Source organism: Poecilia mexicana, unplaced genomic scaffold, assembly GCF_051168715.1.
Source record: "Poecilia mexicana isolate PSO_F unplaced genomic scaffold, ASM5116871v1 scaffold_14, whole genome shotgun sequence".
NCBI classification, from domain to species: domain Eukaryota; kingdom Metazoa; phylum Chordata; class Actinopteri; order Cyprinodontiformes; family Poeciliidae; genus Poecilia; species Poecilia mexicana.
The window spans coordinates 18,695,022-18,715,332 of record NW_028263383.1 but is presented as its reverse complement, the minus strand read 5'-3'; the positions used below and the strand labels follow the sequence as shown (position 1 = coordinate 18,715,332).

The window sequence follows — 20,311 nt, the reverse complement described above, 5'->3', positions numbered from 1 at the left end:
AGGCCAACTCCTTTTAACACAACTCCAACACAACAACGGTCTTTTCCAGCTTCCCATCAGATTGTTTTTTGATGTAAAAATTAGCCCTCAGTGGGCCAAGACAAGCGGCTTCGCCGTTCATCGTCTTCGTTTGCGAATGCCGCGTGTGTGTGCCTGATTTGAGGGTGTACCAGAAACAATTCAAAATTGTTCAGGCTGGAACCTTAGTATTTAGAAAAAAAGGGGGGGAGCAATTAACTGCATTCAAATTTTTAACACGTCAAGATCTATGTAATTTCTTTATCGAAATGAACACGCTAAAGTCCCAAACTTGGTTACAGCACAATGAGAGTAGTTGGAACAAAGGTTAATTAAGATGCAAGTAAGTTTACATTTTTCTCAACAAAGAAATCAATCAATCAATTAAGTTTAATCGGGTTTATTTGTATGGCATGTTTCATCAACAAGGCAGTTCGAAGTGCTTTACATCATAAAACCACAAATACACAAAGTCATAGAAAACACAGTCAACAACTGAAGCTTCACAGTGACGAATAAAGGTGAAATTGACTATTGATTTCAACGCAAGAAAGCCTATTAGAAGATATTTGTAAAAAAGAATAATAGATTTTATGCATTCCTAGTAGCGTTTAAGTAGCGCTGTTGGAACAGAAAAGATTCAATAATTTCACATCCTAATATCAGTTCATATCTGGAGTCAGTGTTGTTAAAGTTGCAAATAAACAGACCGTGCTAGAGGAACTAAAAGGTTTGAGGATGATCACTTGCTTGGTTGTAGAGTAGGAGAAAAAAAACTTTTACAGGATGCTGTTGTTTAAAACTGAGCCGGCGTTTTAGTTTCGGGTTGCAGTACAATGATCGCAGCACAATCAATTATTATTCTTTTTACTTCATTCTGTGAAGTACGGAGTTTTAGTGGAAAATATTAATTGCCAGGAAGTCGCCTTTGTACATCACGCCAGTCTATTTCCCAAAGAGCCACCTGCTCATTACTAGCTGTGATATGTTAATGTGGAGGTCACCTCTAATTATTTCAAATAATCAACATTTACCTCGCGGTTTAGGCAGTTAGTGTGCATGTGGATCTCCTCTCATACCCCCACCCCCCTCAGTCATCATGTGGAGCTGGAATGGACCAGAAGTCATGGAGTGGGTCTGACATGGCTGCTGTTTGATGCCCCCTGCTGCAGAGGGGGGGATTGCTACTCATATTTGTCAAGGTCAATTATTGAATGCAAGGGGGTTACAGCTGGAAGGATCCTCCCCCTCCACATACACACACACACACACCCAAAACTGCCCCAGGGAGTCATAAATTATCCAAACAACACATTTATTTTAAAGTCGGGATTTAGATCTCTCCCCAATTAAGGTAATTTAGCATGTGTTTTTTGTTTGTTCTCTCTCCTAAATGCTTCCATAGCATCAAGTCAGGTGTAGGCTACATCACTACCCCCCTTCCTCCTTCCTCCAGCCCTACACACGAGCAGTGCCAGCAAAAAAAGGAAAAAACAAAAAACAGAAGGACGTCCTGAATTGCTAGATCTCTCTCACCTATTAAAGCAGCCCTGCCTCTGAGTGGGGCACCTTGATCCGTCATCTCTGTGATATAGAAGAAAAAAAAAAAAAGATTTTTTTTTCCCCTTTCTAACGCTCCTTCAGAGGCTCAGCTGCGCGCTCCCCCCTCCCCACCCCTGCACCTTTAAGGCAATGGAGAGGGACAAAAGCGTCTGCGGAGAAGGAGGCGCGGGTTTATTCCAGCGCGCTCTGAGGCAGGGCAGGTTCTGAGCGCAGGGAACCACAGCAGTGCGCAGTGTGTGCGTGGAAGATGCGTGTGCTTGTTGCTCCGCGGACGGAGAGAGGCGGCGAAGAAGAGAGAAAGAGTTTCCAGCGCAGCTAACAATCAACTCCATCCTCTTGATTTTTTTTTTCTTCTTCTTCTTTCCAACTTTTCCCTCTAACGGCTGGGATGACGCATCTGGCTTCACGCTTCTAATTTTATTTTATTTTTTAAATCTCATATTTATTTTCCTTATTTTTTAAGGGCTTTTTTGTTTGTTTTTTATTGCTCTTGTAGTTGGGTGTGCGCAAAAAAAAAAAAAAAACAACAACAAAAAAACAGGTACTTTGTCCTATGCGTCTCCAGCCTCTGACTCAGCGGCAGCAGCAGCGGAGGTGTCGGCACTGCTCACCTGGACCGGAGCGCACCGAGCCGAGCTCGCTCATGTTCCCCGCAGAGCAGCGCTCCGATACGGGCGGACGGCTGCTCTGAGGCCCGGAGCGGTGCGGTCTGGTGCGGTCAAGTCCAAACGGCGGCGTAGGGTGTGGAGGGGGGCAGAAGCAGAAGAGACGCTACAGTTGTGGATCTTATACAATATCTGCGGCTGTACCAGGAGACAATCACCAGCAGGAAGAAGCTCTAACCTCCTCCTCTTCATCTTCTTCTTCTTCTTTTTCTCAACGTGCAGGATTGAGGGAGAGAGAGAAAGAGAGAGAGAGACACAGAGAGAAGAGAGAGAGAGAGGGAAAGAGATTTGCAAGCTCCGCTTTCTTTCATTGCAACTGACTTGTTGAAGGGATAATAATAATAAAAATAAAAATAAAAAAACGGAGAAACAAGAAAGAGTGCGTGGAGAGAAGAAGAAAAAGCATTAAGATTGGATATTGAACGGAGCGGGGCATGTGGATATTGGCTCTTATCTTTTCCCAGTGCATCTTGAATGGTGAGTGATGCTTATGCGCACATCGGAACTTCAAGTTTAGCCTAATTATCGCAGCGTTATCGAACCGCAGCCTGCACGGTGCCGGTGCAGGTCTGCGGAGAAAATTCGATTATTTCCTCTTTTTAAATTTTTTTTATTTTATTTATTTTTTAGTGGTGCTTTTTAATCGAACGGATGAGGAACAGGCTGTTGCTATGTCCTGACACAGGCTATGGGCTCAGGGGGGGTAGGCTGACAGTTCAGTCCGCAGGAGCCCTCATGGAGCTCAAGTGTAAAATTGTTCCAGCATTTCTGCAGGTTCAACATTTACAAATAACCCTTTATGAAAGGAGAAGTGAAGCAGAAAGAGAGGAGAGAGAAGCAAAAAAAAAAAATGGAAAAAAAAATGTAGGCTGGTGATAGGTGCAGCCTGTGCTGCAGAAGCAACATTATGTATTTCCAAAAATATTGTTTAAATTCCTCAATTAAACCTTAAGTTTAAGGTTTGAATGACATCTAACAATTATTTAGCTTCATTATTAGCAGCTTCTGAAGGCGATTATTTATTCCCCATCCTAAACCTGCACAGGGCCTCAGTCTGTGTGGCTTTTCCTGCATTTGTTTGCAAATCAACAGCAAATAATCAATTTCTACTTATAAAACCTGCCTCATGAAAGGATATTAATTGGGAAATGATTTTTTTCCTCTATACTTCAGTGCTTTCTTGGTGGAATCAGCAAATTGTTTAAATCTTGAAGCCGCATTTCTAATTTATTTCAGACAAATCAGTTGTGCCCCTGAGCCCCCCTTATAATTAGAACAATAATAATTGTTTGAATTCAACATGATAAATTGAGTCTGGAAACAAGCAAGTGTTTTGGTGGAAATGTGATCTATTTACATCCATTATCAAAAATACATGCATGCATTTTTATTGTTTTAGGTTGTTAATAAATTGCTGTAACATGGGATTGCATGTTTCCATGTTTGTTTTTTATTATTTGTTTTTCTTGCAACATCCAGTGTGTAGCTTAAGAATTACGAATACATAGGTTGTCTGCGCTTTCTTTTTTTTTTTTTTTTTTTTCCGGCATTGCACCCGCCATATTAGAAGCACAGACGTGGAGTCATTTTGAATTGGGGGGGAAAGAAAAAAAAAAGAAGACAAGCCCTTTACAACCCTTGCCTAAGTGCACATCTCACTAAATGAATTTAGGTGTCGTTTTTGAGCGCAGCAAAGTCCTCGAAAGACGGGCTGGATAAGAAGCTTTCTGCTCACTTTGGAATAAGGGTTACTTTTTATTATGATTGTTATGGCGAATACAAGAATTGAGGAAAGGCGGAGGCTGTGAGGGGGGGGGGGACAGTGGTGTAGTGGGTGGGATGTGCGTGTGTTGGGGGGCAGATATCAGTTAGACAGAAAAGGAGGTTGTTTAAAAGCTCTTCTGGGAGGAAAAATTGAAAGAAAGGGGTTAAAAGTGGCCGGAGTGTGGACTGAGATCAGAGGACGATGCGTCAAGCAAACATGACAGGCAAACCATTTTGTGGCCATGCTAAGGGCTCAGCGAAGACGGACATTATTTATTTGCAGGGGGTAGACGTAGGAAAAAAAAAAAAAGCAAACATGATTTTCTGGAAACAGATTCTGGAAACAAAAGAGGACGCCGCTGGTTGCTGCAGGACTGTCTCTCTGTACCGAGCTTAAAAAAAAAAATCCCTCTGTTTGCTTTGCTGTGAATGGCTTTTTCAGTCTCTTTGGTCCAGGCAACAGTGTTGCAAAATGGCTGCTGCTACAGACACCTAGAGGAAAACTTTGAACGGCAGACACAGCCAGTCGTGCAATAGTGATAAATGCTAGATTTATATATATATATATATAAACCTAGCTCTGTTTGACGCTGACCTTCTGTGTCGAGTCGAAGAATTAAACGCAGCTTTTTTTTCTTTTTCTTTTTTAATAATGAAACACCCAGATGCACCATAAACAAGCCTCCCTTTGTATTTTCACTCCTTTTCTTTCATTTGCAATAAGAAGCTATGACTGCTGATCTTTGATAGCTTTGTTTCTGCCGCCTGTTTGTTGTGCTTGAATAGGCCTGCAGAGATTAAGAGGCTGGTGAGCAGCCTCCATCAGAATGTTTTTTTTTTTTCTTTTTTTATTATTATTATTTTGCACCTCTTCTGGACTGAGAGCTGCAGCTCTATGAAATGAAAGCTTTTAGAGCTCCGGTCCAGTGCGGGCTGCTGAGGTTGTCTCTATGGAGACCCAGGTAATGAGTGCTGCTGCAGTGTGGGCTTTGGGCAGGAGAAAAACACTGCACTCCGTTCAGGTGACCCGAGCAACGCTTTCCGCTATATTACAGCCCTTTTACTCCTTCCTTGCAATTACACGATGATTATCTTTCACTCTTGGTCTGATTTGCTTCAATGATTGCATTGATTTGTTTATATTTTGTTATGCCTTTTCATGAGGGAAGAAGAAGAAAAAAATCTAACTCTGCAATGAGCATTTGTGAGCCCATCACACGTATCCCCCCTACCCCCCACATCGCCTCTTCCCCGTTTAGCTCCGAATTGCTATTTGCCAATTTGAGGACACATTTGCAAGCTCATCTCCAGCGCATATAAACAATCCACTGCTGCAGAGAGTGAAAGCTGCTGTGGAGTTCACTTCAGCGACGCTCGAGCCTTTGAAGTGCTCTCGCAAAAGCGCCTATTAAAACCATAAATGTAATAGGAACAAAATATTCTGGTTATTAGGCGACAGAATGGAGGAAGTGGCATAATGTTTTTTTTTTTGCCCAGCCTTGCCGGGGACGGGGACGAGGCTGAAGCGGATGCTCCACCAGACCCTAATAAGCTCTGTAAACATACAGTGGAGATCCTCTGTTGGCATTTGAATACATTTGTGTCCAAATTTAGCTTTCTGTGTAGAGATTAGATCTTTTATTATAAGTTCATCATGTTATAAAGTAGAATTTAGGTTGTTGTTGTTTCACTGCATTGGGGTTAGTGACAGTCTCTGCAAAGTGAACTATTTATTGGGTCGTTCATGTTAGGAAGATGCATCCGAGTTGTCTGTCATCAGTAGTTAGACTGATCCCGATAGAAACAGGGAACATCAGAGTCAGAGAAGCCCAGAGACAGGAGACAAGGTTGGAATGAAAATATCTTAGAAATGGCCTTCTGTGTTCCTAGATTGGCTCCAAGGAACCTATTGATCACAGTGATTGGTCAAATGATGTGTTACTATGGTTGGATGGTACAGACTTAGGATTTTGTTGTGATTTTTTTGTGGTGCTATTGCGATAATGATAAAAATTATTATAAAAAACTGATTGCTTTTTTTTTTTTTTAGGTAACTGTATATGTATATTACTGCATTGTACATTCTTCAGAGCACCACAAACACAAGTCCTGATCTTGAAAAAACATTCCAGTTTGAAATAGGCTTCTTTAGGATGTCAATTACTTACAGAAGTGTGATTTATGTCACCAAGCTGCATACAGTAACTACATTTAATCATATTTTCAAATGTTCTGATATTTATTGATGCTCTCGTAGAACAAACAAGTGGAGAAAATGGTAAAAAATAACCTTTCCGATAATACTGTCAGTTTGTCCTTTCATTTAACGTCATTAATTGGAGGCAACGATAAATCAGATTCTTACCACGATAAGCGGTGTGATCACTGCCCACCCCTATCTGTTCCATACTGAATGTGTTTCTGGCATGTTGACAGATTTGTGTTTAATTTGTTTCCCCATCAGTTCTTAATCCTGGAGAACAAGACTAATGTAAGCACTTTAGGAAGTGAGGATCTTACTGGGTCGGGTATCTGTGCTCTGTGAACGATACAATATGTTTATCGATACATTTCCTGCAATCCGATATATTAACGTCACATGAGATGCAGTTAAGCCTAAGGCTTTCATCACAGGAGGATCTTGTCTTATTTTCCCTATCAATGAAAATCTGACTTTTATGAAAATTCTGCCTTAAAAGTGTAATTCTCAGCTTTTTGGTATCTTAGTAGAAAGCAAAAAGTTTATTTTCCAGATTCTCAATATTAAAGAATAGCTAAATCTCTTTGACACTGTTCATCATGGAAAATGTCTCGACCTTTACAGAATACAAAAAGTGGTTATTTTTTTTTAAATTAAAGTGGAAAAAAAAAGTTTTGATTTACTAAGAAAAAAAAAAGAGACTTACAATTCAAAACTATTGACAGAAGATACTCGTATGATTAGGGTGAAATGGACTAAAGATGCACTTTCAGCTTTTATTTTTGGCAGGCTTGCTGTAGTTCTATTTCCAAACTGTAGGTGGTAGTGCTGAGAAATAATACTGATGTGCTGCTGGAAGGACGGCAGAAGAAAAGCCTCACAGGAGTTAATTAACAAACCCAATGTTTGATCAAAATGATCAGATTTTACCAGAACAAACGATTCACGTATCTAGATTTCACCTCAGCATCTAATCACGGCTGCAGGTACTGATGCACTGGTGTTAGAAATGTGTCAGAGTTTTGCTCATATCTGGTCAGAAGCTACTAAAAGTGCATCTAATCCTATTATATTATTATTATTATTATGATTTTTAGGGTTCTGACTTTTCCAGATTATTTTGTACTAGCTAAAGACAGAAAAGTAATTTTCTTCTAACTTGAGTTCAGCTACCTCTATAGCAAGTTTACAGTAATGGGCTTTTACATATTTTAGTAACAGGCAGCTTTACATGTAGTAGCTAAACTTAGACGATTGTAATATTTAGAAGCAGGAGCCCAATTTTTCTTGGATGTTTTTCCATGTTTTCTGGTTGAATTTGAAATTGCCTACATAAGTTAATGTTTACAAACAAAGTTAACTTGAACTTTGCCGATTGTGTCAAACACGGTTGTTTAATAAATTATGATTCATCAATATTATTTGGAAAACTTCTCGGTAAGGTTTCTTAAGAAACCACAGGATAGCAACTTTGATTTTTCAGAAACCCAGGGCAGCCACTTTGATAGAAAACATTTTATAGTAGCAACACTACAGACGATGATGCCCGCTTGACGGTTCATTTCACAGCAATATTTTTTATTACCCTTAGATTCCGCATTCTGTTCTATTTTACGGTTTTAAACAACTATCACCAGTCGAAACAAGGATGTTTAGAGGTCACACGAGGGCCAGAGAGAAAGTGGGTCTCTGAAGACCCACGTCTTTTGGTTTACATCTGTCACTTCACATAGAGGTAGGAAGGGTTGACAGAGTCGCGGCAACACACATCAGCAAACAACAGCCGAGCTCAGCTCTTCAGTCGCACTTTAAAATCAGCACACCAGTCAACTGAATGTAGGCCACGGGGAGCAAAGCTTCAAAACGCTCGGTCTGAGAAAAATGGTGGTCATATTTCCATTGGTTATATACAAGAACACTGTGAAACAGGTTATTATTTTAAAACCGGACACAATAATTCATTCTTAGTCACTTTTCAGGTTTTTATTTAAGACTGCTCATGACGACGAATAAATTAAAGAGGCTTTAATCCTTCTGTAAACATGAGAAGTATCATAGCGGGGGCTCTAGGTGGCAGTAAGAAGTAGGACCATTTTTATTTGTTTTAATAAGATGCTGATGATGTGACATCAGAAAGGATTAGTGACTCACTCTTTTCGTGGACAGAGCGGCGGACTAATCACTTCGGGATTTGTTGGTGCCGTCGGGTCAGGATTCTTTTTGGTTTCTTTGAGGCTCCGCAGTGCGTACGTGTGCCTCGACTTGGCTGTGAGCAGACTCAAGCATATGTTAATGGATGCACATTGAACTGTTAAAGGTTTCATTTAACCCAGACTGGAATGCTTAAGGAGATGATAGTGTGTAGTGAGGCAGAAAAAGAGGGGGAGGCAATGGGGGGAAGATGGGACACGCAGAGACGGATCATCTTATTTTGCATCTAAAGCTCAGAGAGTCGGATCAAATCGGCTTGTTTTCTTTTTCTTCCAGAAACAAGATGGTGACACAGTCCTTATTCTTTGTTCGTGTTATTGTAAATCAGTGATTCTTGAGAATGGGGACATAGCAGGTCCTATGGATAAAGCACAAAATTTGAATAAAATATACACAAAATATATATTTTTTCAAATATCTGACTCAACTAACCTGGGTCATGTGAGCACAACAATGAATATTTTCCTGGTGTTTGCTGAATATTTTTTTATTTTAAATGTTGTAGTCGGTGGATGATGCCTGTAAAACCCCTTGTCCCACAGCAGAACTCAATACATTATAATAGTTTAAAACAATTAAAGAAATACTAAAATTATATATTATGACAATTAAGTATAAGTAGTCACATAAATAATTATAAAAGTATCAATGAATTGAATTAAAAATAATTTTTAGATATTTTCCAACTCCGTTGAAATTTGTCCCTAGTTTTTGTCAACGCCGTCAGAAATGAAAAGAATGTAAAAAAATCAGGCATTATTGGGGGGCACCAGAACTTCTGAGGACCCCATGACGTCGTCTTTTCTCTTCCTTTGCTAGGAGGGCTAGTTAGCTCCGGTTAGCTTAAGTTATTCTTTAGTTTTTTCTTCTGTTTTATTCCTAAGTTGTTTGTCACAACCATGATGTGTCAACTCCATAACTGACAATTTACAAAACTTTGATGAAATTTTGCGAAATAAAAGCTTAATTTTGTTATAATGTAAAGATTTCATGGACCTGACGAGCTACAATATGGCCTCCTTCAGAATAACATCATATAAATTGAGGTAGTTTGGCATTTCGTCAACTCCGTCAGATGTCAACTCCGTCAGAGTTTTTCTGACTCTTTCAGTTAAATTGTTGTCAAATCTCACTTAAATGTGCAACTAATTCATTTTAATGTATTTTACATGAATTGCATTACTTCACATGTACCAAGTTTTTCATTTTACTCACTAGTTTGTCACCACCTTCAGTTCTGTGTCAACTCCGTCATGCACTGTCAACTCCGTCAGATGGACTTTTTGTTGTTTTTTGTTTTAAATAATATTTATTTTATATCTTGAGAAGCATTTGTCTGTAAATTGAGTAAAAATATCACTAATAGGGTATTTTAAAAATCATTTTATATTTATTTTTACCAAATGGTGATGACAAAGTTCTGGGTCAGGTCGATTAAAAATGTAATTTTTAAAAAAATGTTGCAACTGGGAGCCTGTACCTGAGCATCTTTACATTTCCAAAACAGTATTTAACAAAACTGCTTACAGTTTACCAATTTTGTGGTAAACCACCAAAATTTAAAACAAAAAACGTTTTAGCAGTCATTCCACCTGCTGCAAAAACAATGGAACATTTTGTCGCAGTTACAATAATGTTTAAGGTATTTAATTGCCAGTGTTTTGATTTTGATAAATAATTTTGCAGAAGTCTGGAACTAACCCCTAATATATCTTTATCAAATAACACAGACATACAAAGTTAATATCAGCTGGTTAATTGACTGGGCTTTTGGGTCGGATATCTAGCCTGCAGTCTGCTGCTGGTCAGAGTTGCTGATTGTAGCTTGCCAAATTTATCTTTAAAACACAATTTCCTGCCTTAAAACACAAAGTAAAACATGCCTTATCAATCAATCAATCAAATTTTATTTGTAAGGCACATTTCAACAGCAAGGCATTTCAAGGTGCTTTACATAATTAAAGAAAAAAATAAGAGCAGCATGTGACATTGAATAAACGGTAAGAAAGAGAAAGAGATTTTGAAAAAAAAAAGAAAATGAAAAAGATTAAAAAAAAGATAAAATTAGTTTCCATACCGCAGTGTTCAGCCATTACTCGACACAGCTGATGAAAATTATTCTCACTTAATGACTTTCTCTTGCTCATTTTTCCACTCTTCATGTCTTTACTCAGCTCTGTGCAGTTATAAAGGTTTTCTCACGTGCAATGATTGTGTGGTACCAGGCCCATTTTTCAGAACCTGCTTCGCTGGGATTCCAAGGGTGCAGAGTCGGGCTGAAGACGCATCAAAAGACTGTTGGTCACTGATTGGCTAGAGGGTGTAGTCATAAGGGCGACTCCCTTACCATAAACCAACACGCCATTTGTAAAAAGTCACAAGTGAGTCTGACAAAAAGCCACAGACTGAGCCGAATAGTCAACATGCCCTCCGTTGTTGGGTTGTGTTTTGTTTTTGTGTCGGGTACAGATCACCTCACGATACTTTAGACTCTGGAGTCACCCAGCTAAATGAAAAACCCACCCAGGACCGTAACTTGATCATAACAGAGAACCACTTAAACTGTGTAGTTACTACAGCTATTGGCTGTCCTACAAGTGGCTTGATGATGTGTGAATCAAAAGCATAAATTAATTTTAGTGTGGCAGTTTCAGTGAAAAAAAAAACATTAGGCAACATAAAAATACTATATTTATATTTACATTCTTTGTAAATCAGAGTGGGAGCAGCAGTAGCTTTGCACATACATGGAATGGAGTTGATCTCCTCTCTGCCCTGACTGCAGGCTGGGTTTCCTGCCCAATGAGGCTGCTGTCAGATTGACCACCTGCAGCTGTCGGGGTGGGAGGGTTTCAGTGCAGCTCTCGCTGCCGATGTACGATTTGTTCTTTCATGTGCTGTTGCCAAAATCTCCAATAACGTAGAGAAAAGTTGCTAGATTTATCTCCAGCTGCCTTTTTGAAAAAAAAAAAAAAAATGTTGCTAAATATAGCAACAAAGTCACTACGCTGCCAACTGTGTGTAGAGTCGAGTCGAGTCTAGCCGTGCTGCTAGGTGCTTTTGGAAAAGGGCCAATAGAGGAATTTAACATGTAAGAGAGGTATGAAGGCGAGGTTTTGCAGTTTTGATACAGTAACTTTTACAATCTTCAGTGTATAACTGATCACTAAGTCATGCTTAATACAGGTTCTCAATATGGCTGACAAGACATATGTAGGGAGGGGCGTGGCATTGGGTTGCTGGGTTGGGCGAGGAACCCGTTGGTAGCTGCTTCTTGCAGTTCTCGTTCTAACTTCAACCCACGAGGCGATTCAGAAGCAAAGACGTTTGCTTTATTTGCTAATCTTTGCAAACAGTTAACAACAAAGTTGCAAACAGAAACAGTAGAGCTTCCTGTCACTGAATTTTGGCTTGTGTGTCTCTCAGGATAAAGAGAGGTTAAAGTTCAGCGTGATGGCAAGCCTCATTAGTTGAATGCCTGTGAAATGTTCTGTGGTGTTCTGCCTGTTCTGAAAATGCAACTTGGTCCAGTCATGCGCTAAAAGGAAAGGTGACTTAACAGGATAACAATTAGGTGTGTTATTTATGTCTGTGGACTTTTACATAAAGTAGGGCAGTAGGTCAATGCTGCGACCAAGCAGGTAGTTGTTGTAAATGAAGGACCCGGTCACTTTTTCTTCATTGTTTGATTTTCTTTTTCTCACAAAAGACAGATTTTAGTTGAACCTGTCATGAAATAAAGTTTGGTGATGAACCTAAATGTAGCCATGTAGGATTCATTGTGCTTTCTTCAGTTTTTCAATCGCTAAAACACTGAGTATAAAATGGAATTTAGTGTCCATCCATTTCTCTTACTGGGAAACGTGTTGATTACTTGATTAAAACGTGTTGCTGGATTATTTAATTTCCTCAAACAGGTTTGTTAAATGTTTATTAAGCACATCTCTGTAAGACAGGGACTACTTCCTGCCGTCTTCTGTTTGTTTTCTGCCATGCAGCGACAACATCTGGTTGTTGATCATGTGACTCGTGATGTTATCATTGCAGTTTTGCAGAAATTAACTAAGTTTGATACAACCAAAACAAAAACAAACAAAAAAAAAAAAACACCTCATGCTAGTGCCAAAACGTTTTTTTTTAATTGAAAACAGTTTTTTTTTCCAAAATGTGGTGTATTTCTTTTAAGTTAATTTATTTTTGAAATGTCAACATTGTCCAATGGAAATGCAGCTACTGTTCTCACCTTCTTCATTTACAAGATTTACCTCTTTTCCTAGTTAAGTGTCTTTACTTCTGCTCCGTTACGGTACGTCTGGGACAAAATACGTTCACTTTCATCTACAAAATTGCAGCTGACACATAGAAGATGATGAGCAAGAAAAAGTCGGAGACTCTGGGGCTGATTTCGTGCCCCACTGACTGCCTTACTGGACATGTTCATTACGCAGAGCCAAACCCTCGATTAGCATTCCTAATCCAGCTCCGTTCTCGCAGCCGGGAATGTGTAACATTTTCAAACATTCTGCCGAATGTTTCATTAAAGCGCTGTTAGCCCCCCAGCTCCATCCCGCTCCAGTCTACGCTCTATCAGGCCTTACCCAGAAGTGATTATGCTAATTGCTGTTTGATCAGATGATTAAATTATAATTTGATTAATCCCGGGCACTAAACGCTCTGAAAACGTTGCTGTGTGTTTTTTTTTCTTTTTTTATTTGCTGCCTGGCGGTGTTTGCCGGGCCCTCTGTCGCCGCCGACCCAGGTGTCGGACGGGATGAGGGATGCGCGCTGGGCTCCGATGGGAGGCGGGCGCGGCCGTGAGCGAAACCCCCGGTTTGATGTGCTGCGGCTTCGTTATCACAGGAAACACGGCGGTTAATGAAAGCCGCTTCTCATCTCTCTGCAGATTGAGTGCAGCGCTAATGCAGACAGCTGCCATTTTCTCAGTAGCGTCTGTCTCTGTTGCTCTCAGCTGACAGTGTATCCATCAGGGTGATTTATTATAGCGGTACGTCAGGCTCCCTGCTACAGCGCTAAATGATTAGATTTCTAAACCATATTCCCAAATCACACGGTGGGCTTCTAATGCACCGTGATGTAAGGAAAATGCAGACAAAGTGATCTCGCTTACTTTATGAATAACATAAAAGCAGGATATAGATCCACCCGAATTCAGAATGTACTCTGTTGGTTTCGCATGGTGGAAGTAAGTGAGGAATTAATCCTGTTGCATTTGAGGGAAATGGGAGGCTGAAGATGGGAGGGGCTCTGACAGTGGAAAGTCATCTGACCCACAATCCTTTCTTAACCCCAGGACTTTGATTTGCCCTCCACTGTCACCTGCGTCCTGTTTTTTGTTTTATTTTTATTTATTTTTTTACCTCTTTCTTTGTCTCCTGTAGATAGCATGCACTGTACTGAGGCTTCACATGAACAAGAAGCAAAGTGGTTTTATTAAAAGGAAAATCTGTTTCTTTGAAGTAATTCTTCTTAAGCTAGAACCTTCTGATGCCGTGAAAGCATCACAAGGACTTTCAAATCAAAATAATATGCACCAATCAGAGATTTGTGGCCAATTTTTTGATCTCTGGTGTTTGTGAAGCTGTGACCCCACTGACACTGATGTTAGTTGAATTATCTTATAATAAAAAGACTTGAGAAGCATTCAAATTGTTTTCTTCTAGACTTTCTATAAATGCAGAATCGTTCAGCGAGTCTGAGAGCTAATTTATTGCCAAAAGGGAGGATTGGAAGTTAACATTTTAAACTGCCTTTAGTACCTTTTATTGGCTGTAATTAAGTAATCTGTTGATTATTCTGACGATTTGTTGAGTAACCAAATAAAAACTTGTCCCATTCTGTAGCAGTTACTTAAGCTAGTAAAAGAAATATACGAAAGAGAAAAAAACGCTAGTTAAAAAAAAACAATTCAGTGTTTTTAAAGAAAACATTTCAATGCAATATTATTCAAACTCTTTGTCTCAACCTTGAGTAGGAACATTTTTCCATCAACCTTTCTTTTACACATGTGAGATGCCAGATTCTGCACCAACAATCAGATAAGTCTTTTAACAATCACCTGTTAGCATGAAGAAGCTCGATGCATGTAGCGGATGGTTCCTGCTGAGGTGTTTGAGGACTTGATTTTGTGAAACTCTGATTCCGTTTTGCTGCACACGCACTGAGATGTGTTGTCTGTGTTCTTGGACTGTTCTTTAGTCTTCATGCTGTGATCGGAGCCAGGAATACTGATTAACCAGTGTATGGACTTTTCCAGACTCAGGTGTATTTATAATGCTATTTACTTGAGACCGTCACTGCGCCACTTGGCTGGACCTCCGTTAAATTAGGTCAGTCACTTGAAAGGGGGTGAATATTTTACACAGTCACTTATTTTAAGTTGCATGTTCTTGTTGTTTAAGCTACATTTTAATATATGTCAATATTTTGTATAATCTGTTTTCTGTTTGATTTTAAAGGAGAATTGCCAATTTGTTTTGGTCAAAAGCTGATTTTTGTTGCTCATGTCTAATTTGTAAAAAGGATATTAACGTCCAAATTGGTTCAGTACTTTTTGTGGGCAGTGTATTAAGAGCAGCTATTTACAGCTGCAGAAGCTGGTTCATCAGGAAAATGTTACCCAAATATTAATTGTGAAAATAATTTAGATCCTTGTCTAAAACACTTCCAAACCTCATCCTTATCTTCAATAATGTTGAAGATCAGTTTTAATCCCTTTCTTTACTGATTAGTTTATAAGAAAGTAATCTGATTACAGTAGCATGTTACTGGTTATACCTGCATTGCAAAAGGGAGACCTAACAATGCAGCTGCTATTATTGCAATTATATTGTAATTTGAAAAACGAGTGCTGGTGACAAGTTTCTTTCATGGAACGAATGAGCTTTAATTAAACAGATGACACCAAGAGTGGACAGACAAGCTGAACATTGCGCTGTCATAAACATTTTCCACTTGCATGTTAGGTGCCTTGGGATTAATTAAAACAGTTATGGTCACAATCCGTCTATCTATGGGAAAGGAAAACCTGGACGTATCAGAAACTGTGTTTCCACTGACCTCGTAATTGCGCAGTTTGACATTTTGAAAAGAAATTTGCTTAATGGAAACACAACAATTAAAAAAAAAAAACGTTCTTTTTTTGATTAAAAGCTGAGGCGGTAGGATGAGGTGGAGTTTTTTTTGGCCGCATCAAAATTGGTTTATTTCACAAAACTGCAATGGAAATCTATTTTTTTTTTTTTTCACATTATACAAGTCACATGATCAACCGGATGTTGCCACTGGCTCAAACCACAAAGAAGACGACAGGAAGTAGTTGGACGATGATGACATGGCATATTTTTCAACAACTGATCACGTGAACAAACTTATTCTTATTTAATCCCAATTGCAGAATTGTGATCTTTCGTCATTAAGATTCACAAAGCTTTGCGCACATTTGTAATGGAAACGAACTTATTGTGCCTCAAACGTACTTATCAAGAAAAGGAAGTCAATAAAAAGTGAACTTTTATAAACCTTCTTCTGCTGGTTTCTGGCAGATTAACGACACTGGAACTAAACATGTAGCGCCTCAGGTTATATTACGTATGTGCTGCAACATCGCTTAAGTAGTGTAGATTATCTTCAAGTTGTCAGCCTTCCTCCTTAAGCTAATCTCTCCATTCAAACACACACACCGGGTTTAACGTCCTCCTCTTCCTACCTGATCCACTCTCTCCTTCCGTCTCTTTTCCCCCCTCCATCAGCTCAGTCAGGCTGTGGTTTAGCGAGCGAGCAAATGTGGGTGGAATCTTTAATGAAACAGAAATAACGCCACTCATCCACTCTCTGAAAGCATGCACAGTGTATGCCGCACTTCAAAGTATTACATACAAATTTAAGTCAAGTACTGTCGAAAGGTTCAGAAAGTCAGAGACTAAAGAGGACATCTCTAGCAAAAATGCTCTGTGTGAAACGCGGCTCTGGTGGTGCTGAACGGAGGTAGGAAATTTAGGTCTCCAAAGTTTCTGCACCAAAGCCAGCAAGGTGGTTGGATCAACATCGCTAAACGCCCATCGTGAGCGGTGAGCGTAACCATGGCAACACACACGCAGGAATGCTGGAGAAAGCAACAAAGTCAGTTAGTGAGTGAAATGGAAGTGTTTTTAAAGAACGGTCAGAAAGAAAATGTAGTCCGTCTTCTGAGTCCTCAGGCTGCAGAGCGTTAAATGCATTAATGTGGTGAATGAAGAACAAAATGTAGCTAGGAAATAAACTTGTCAGGGTTCTGTGTAAAACATGGCCGTTATCACCAGGAAGGTAAGAAAATTCACAGCAAAAACACAAAATCTACCAAGTGTTTTTGGCCTAGCTTCTAGTGCAAACAAAGCTAATTTAAAAGTAGCTTTTCTTTAAGAAACCGGGGAGAAATAGAACTATAAGTAAAATAAGCTGCCAGTGGAACAAGAAATTTTCCCATATTATAAATTAAAATGTCTTGTTACACTGGCAGATTATGTCATTTAGTTTTTCAACAATATTAAGAAATGATTGACTTCAACAAGCTCCTGCATTTTGCTAAAAAGTTACTTCTAAGTCACTTTTGTGGTATTTCAATTGTACTAATAATATATTTAGACTAGAAACTAGATCAAAAACGCTTGATAAGACTTTGTGTTTTTGCCGTGTTGACTGTTTTTGTTCACACATTAGGAACTAACTGGGCAAAACCATTATTTTCGTGAAGTTTAAATCTTGTAGATAATTATCACTTAGACTTGGAGATGTCTGGAGATGTCCCAAAGACAATAAGCAATGTTACACTGGGAAAATATGAGTAGCAGTAAAACATGTAACAGGTCGTTTTATTTGTCTTTCCTTAAGCTGTATTTGTTTATCACAGAAAACATAAAGTATAACACCGCCTCAGGAATAACTTGAGTTTTCAGCTGTTCAGACCGGAAATAAAAGGTGAGAGCTGCTTTCCCCAGAGGTAAAACAATCTGCCTCAAAAGCTCACAACGTGGTTTCATTTATTGAAGTAAATTGATGAAAAGTTTCTGGTAAATTTGGCTGCTCTGGTGTGTTTTCTTGTATGTAGTCTACATTAACAATCTAAATTGGTCAAAAACAGAAATGCAGACATTTATTTTAGAACAGTGATTTATTTAAAACAAATTGAAATCCATTTTCATCCCACCCTGACTGTGAGGGGATCATTCAGCAGACGGGTTTGCACATGTACGATTAATTTATCAGTCTGGACGAGGAGAGAGCAGCTCTGACTGGATCTGGGAGGCTGCTGCTGTGCGAGGACTGGGCCACCTGTGAGAACTCGGGGTGGATGAGGGGCCCAAAGCAGTGCCTGATGCTCGTAGGAAAGAGTAAGAAGGAACTGTGGTTTCACGTCAGTCTCCGCTAATGTCAGAAAAGTCATTAGATCTGTCACTGGTTGCTTTTATTTAAAGGTGCAGATTTATGTGTTTTCCAGGCACATAGTGCCATTTTACAGCACAATCAATTCACTATGTTAACTTCAGTTGTTATAAAAATGCTGTATATATCAAATATGACAAAAGAAATGTGACTTAATCATTTAGCATCTTAAAATTTGGCCTCTGTCTCTTTAAAAAATCCTGCCCTTTCCAACACTCCACCTACAGGAAGTCATCACATCACTCCTCTATTAACCATTTAACGTTTTTATCAACGTTGCACTGAGAAGTAGCTCGTATAATGATGTGCAGACGTGGTCATCAGCAGATGTGCAGTTCCACCAGGTGTTTGCTATTTGCTTCTGGCTAGTCTGAAGGAGCTGAGTGGGGAAGTTGCGGGTTAGGGGTGCTCTGTGAGGCAGAATCACAGAAGCTTGGAAACTGCAGCTGTTTTTGATGAGGAAATAACATAATATAATGTAAAGCTCAAAGTTTTCCCGTAACACTGCCCCTTTAAGAGTCACTATAGGGGTTCAAAACTGGTGACCATGACTATGCATCAATTTTTCTGTCCCAGTCAGACCATCTATATTTGTTTCTCTGAAATACAAGTAGTATGACTTCAACGTGCATGATGTCTTTGATCAGCCTTCGACGGTCCTTAAAGGTATATCTGTCTAGGAAATCGAAATGTTCACTAATGTTATGAGATATAAGAATTCATAATGTAATGTTAACCCCAATTCAAAGACGTGGATGTTTTTATTTTTATTTTTTAAGTTTTAGACCTTTTGGATAATGAAACCTGCTTTCTCGTTCTGTCTGTGTAGAGGGTTGCTTGGTCTCATATTCCCAGTCTGTGACACAGAGTACTCTCCAAAACGCTGCTGTTGAAAAAGTTCCAGTGATAATACTATCTGTGTCCCCTAGAGTTGTAGTTGTATGCAAAAATGATGGTTCGCTGCACACCCCGGTTTTAATGTTCTACTTTGGTATGTTTTCACTGCAGTACATATTGAATTACTGGAGATTTGGATACCAGTTGTGCCTGAATACAAAATAGAAGGTCAACTGTCTGTGAAAACATGTTTTATATATCGTACATAGGTAAACAATCCAGATGTTGTGCACAACCCCAATAGTGCAATTCAATAGATCCAATAAAGTCCTAAACCAACATGGCTTGCGATGTCGTGTGTTTCTCTGGTCTCTACTGGGTGTTTGTGTCCGAACTCAAAAATGACTGGTGTCTTCTTTAATCAGCCACTGTCCATTTGTTCAATTGTTTGGAGTTCTCTTCAGCCCTGTTTAGTCCACTTTAGTTGAACTCTAGTTTGCTTGCCAAGCAAACTGGTTCGATTACAAAACCTCGATCTCTGTTCGATTGGAGTGAACTCTGGTTCAGTCCGAATGCATATATGTGATTGGGCACCATTCCAAAAGCAGGAAGCGAACTATAGCACAGGGCATTCTGGGTAAATGCAGCCAAATCAAACACGGTGTCTAGCACTAGCAGGAGAAATGGCTCGTGATCAGACATGGATTAAAGAGGAGCTAATATTTTATATTAATAAGACAAAAGAGAAATCCTACAACCACTAAAATCTGACACCGCTCCATTTTTGCCTAAATTTCATAAAGAAGGAAGTTCAGTGTTCAAATGTTTTTATGCTGTTTCCTTCAGTGGTTTTTGGGATGTGAAAACATCCTCAGTCATTTTGATGTCACACATTCGTTATATATATTTGATCAAAGTCTTCCAAGTAACAAGTGGTTGGGGACGTCACTGTGCTCTGCTGGCGTTCATGTACATGAGCATTCACTGCCATAGACCACTCAAAGGTGACTCTTATTTTGCCCTCCAGAGAGCTGACATCAGAGGAAGGTAAAATTGGTTTTACATGGCAGCTGCATAGCGCTGAATGGGGATCTTAACATTATTCATGAGAGCAAATTGGGCACCGTTGATTTAGAAGAGTGGGGGGACTCTTGCATGCACGCATCTATGCTCAGTGCGGTGCTTATCTTTGTCGCTTATTGTGTAATCCCCTAGGGCGACGGGGGAAAGGGTGGAGGTTTGGGATGTCATCATGAAAACCAGCCTGTCCTCCACCCAATCTCCACCCTTCCACATCAACTGGCCTTGCCCCTCCCCCCCCTCCGCCAGGCGGCTCCTTCAGAGTTGTGCCTTAATTACCTGATTTGCCTGCCATGAGCTGTCAGTGTGACTCAGTGCTATAGCTTACCCCAGTGGAGTCGCCCTAATGCCTTGATGCCTCAGTGCAAGCCGTAGCACAACAAAGATCTCTGACCTGGTAAGGGGCACAGTGTGGCTCTGAGCCAATCAGACCCTGCTGTTTCAAAATGTTATCAGCCTTGAGCAGGGAGGACATGTTAAGGCTAATAGCTAATTTAATGTGATAAAACCCAGAACGAATGGAGGAAACCAAGTT

At 39.7% G+C, this 20,311-nt stretch overlaps 1 protein-coding gene across 1 annotated transcript in view; it reads left to right on the top strand.

The window, feature by feature from the left end:
- Nucleotides 1–846: 846 nt before the first annotated feature.
- Nucleotides 847–20,311, top strand: part of dscama (Down syndrome cell adhesion molecule a) — a 101,636-nt gene continuing 82,171 nt past the window's right edge. Inside the window, exon 1 of the mRNA XM_015001131.2 lies at nt 847–2,723. Coding sequence (XP_014856617.2) covers nt 2,681–2,723 — 43 coding nt within the window. The 5' untranslated portion in view covers nt 847–2,680. The remainder of the gene's footprint in view (nt 2,724–20,311) is intronic.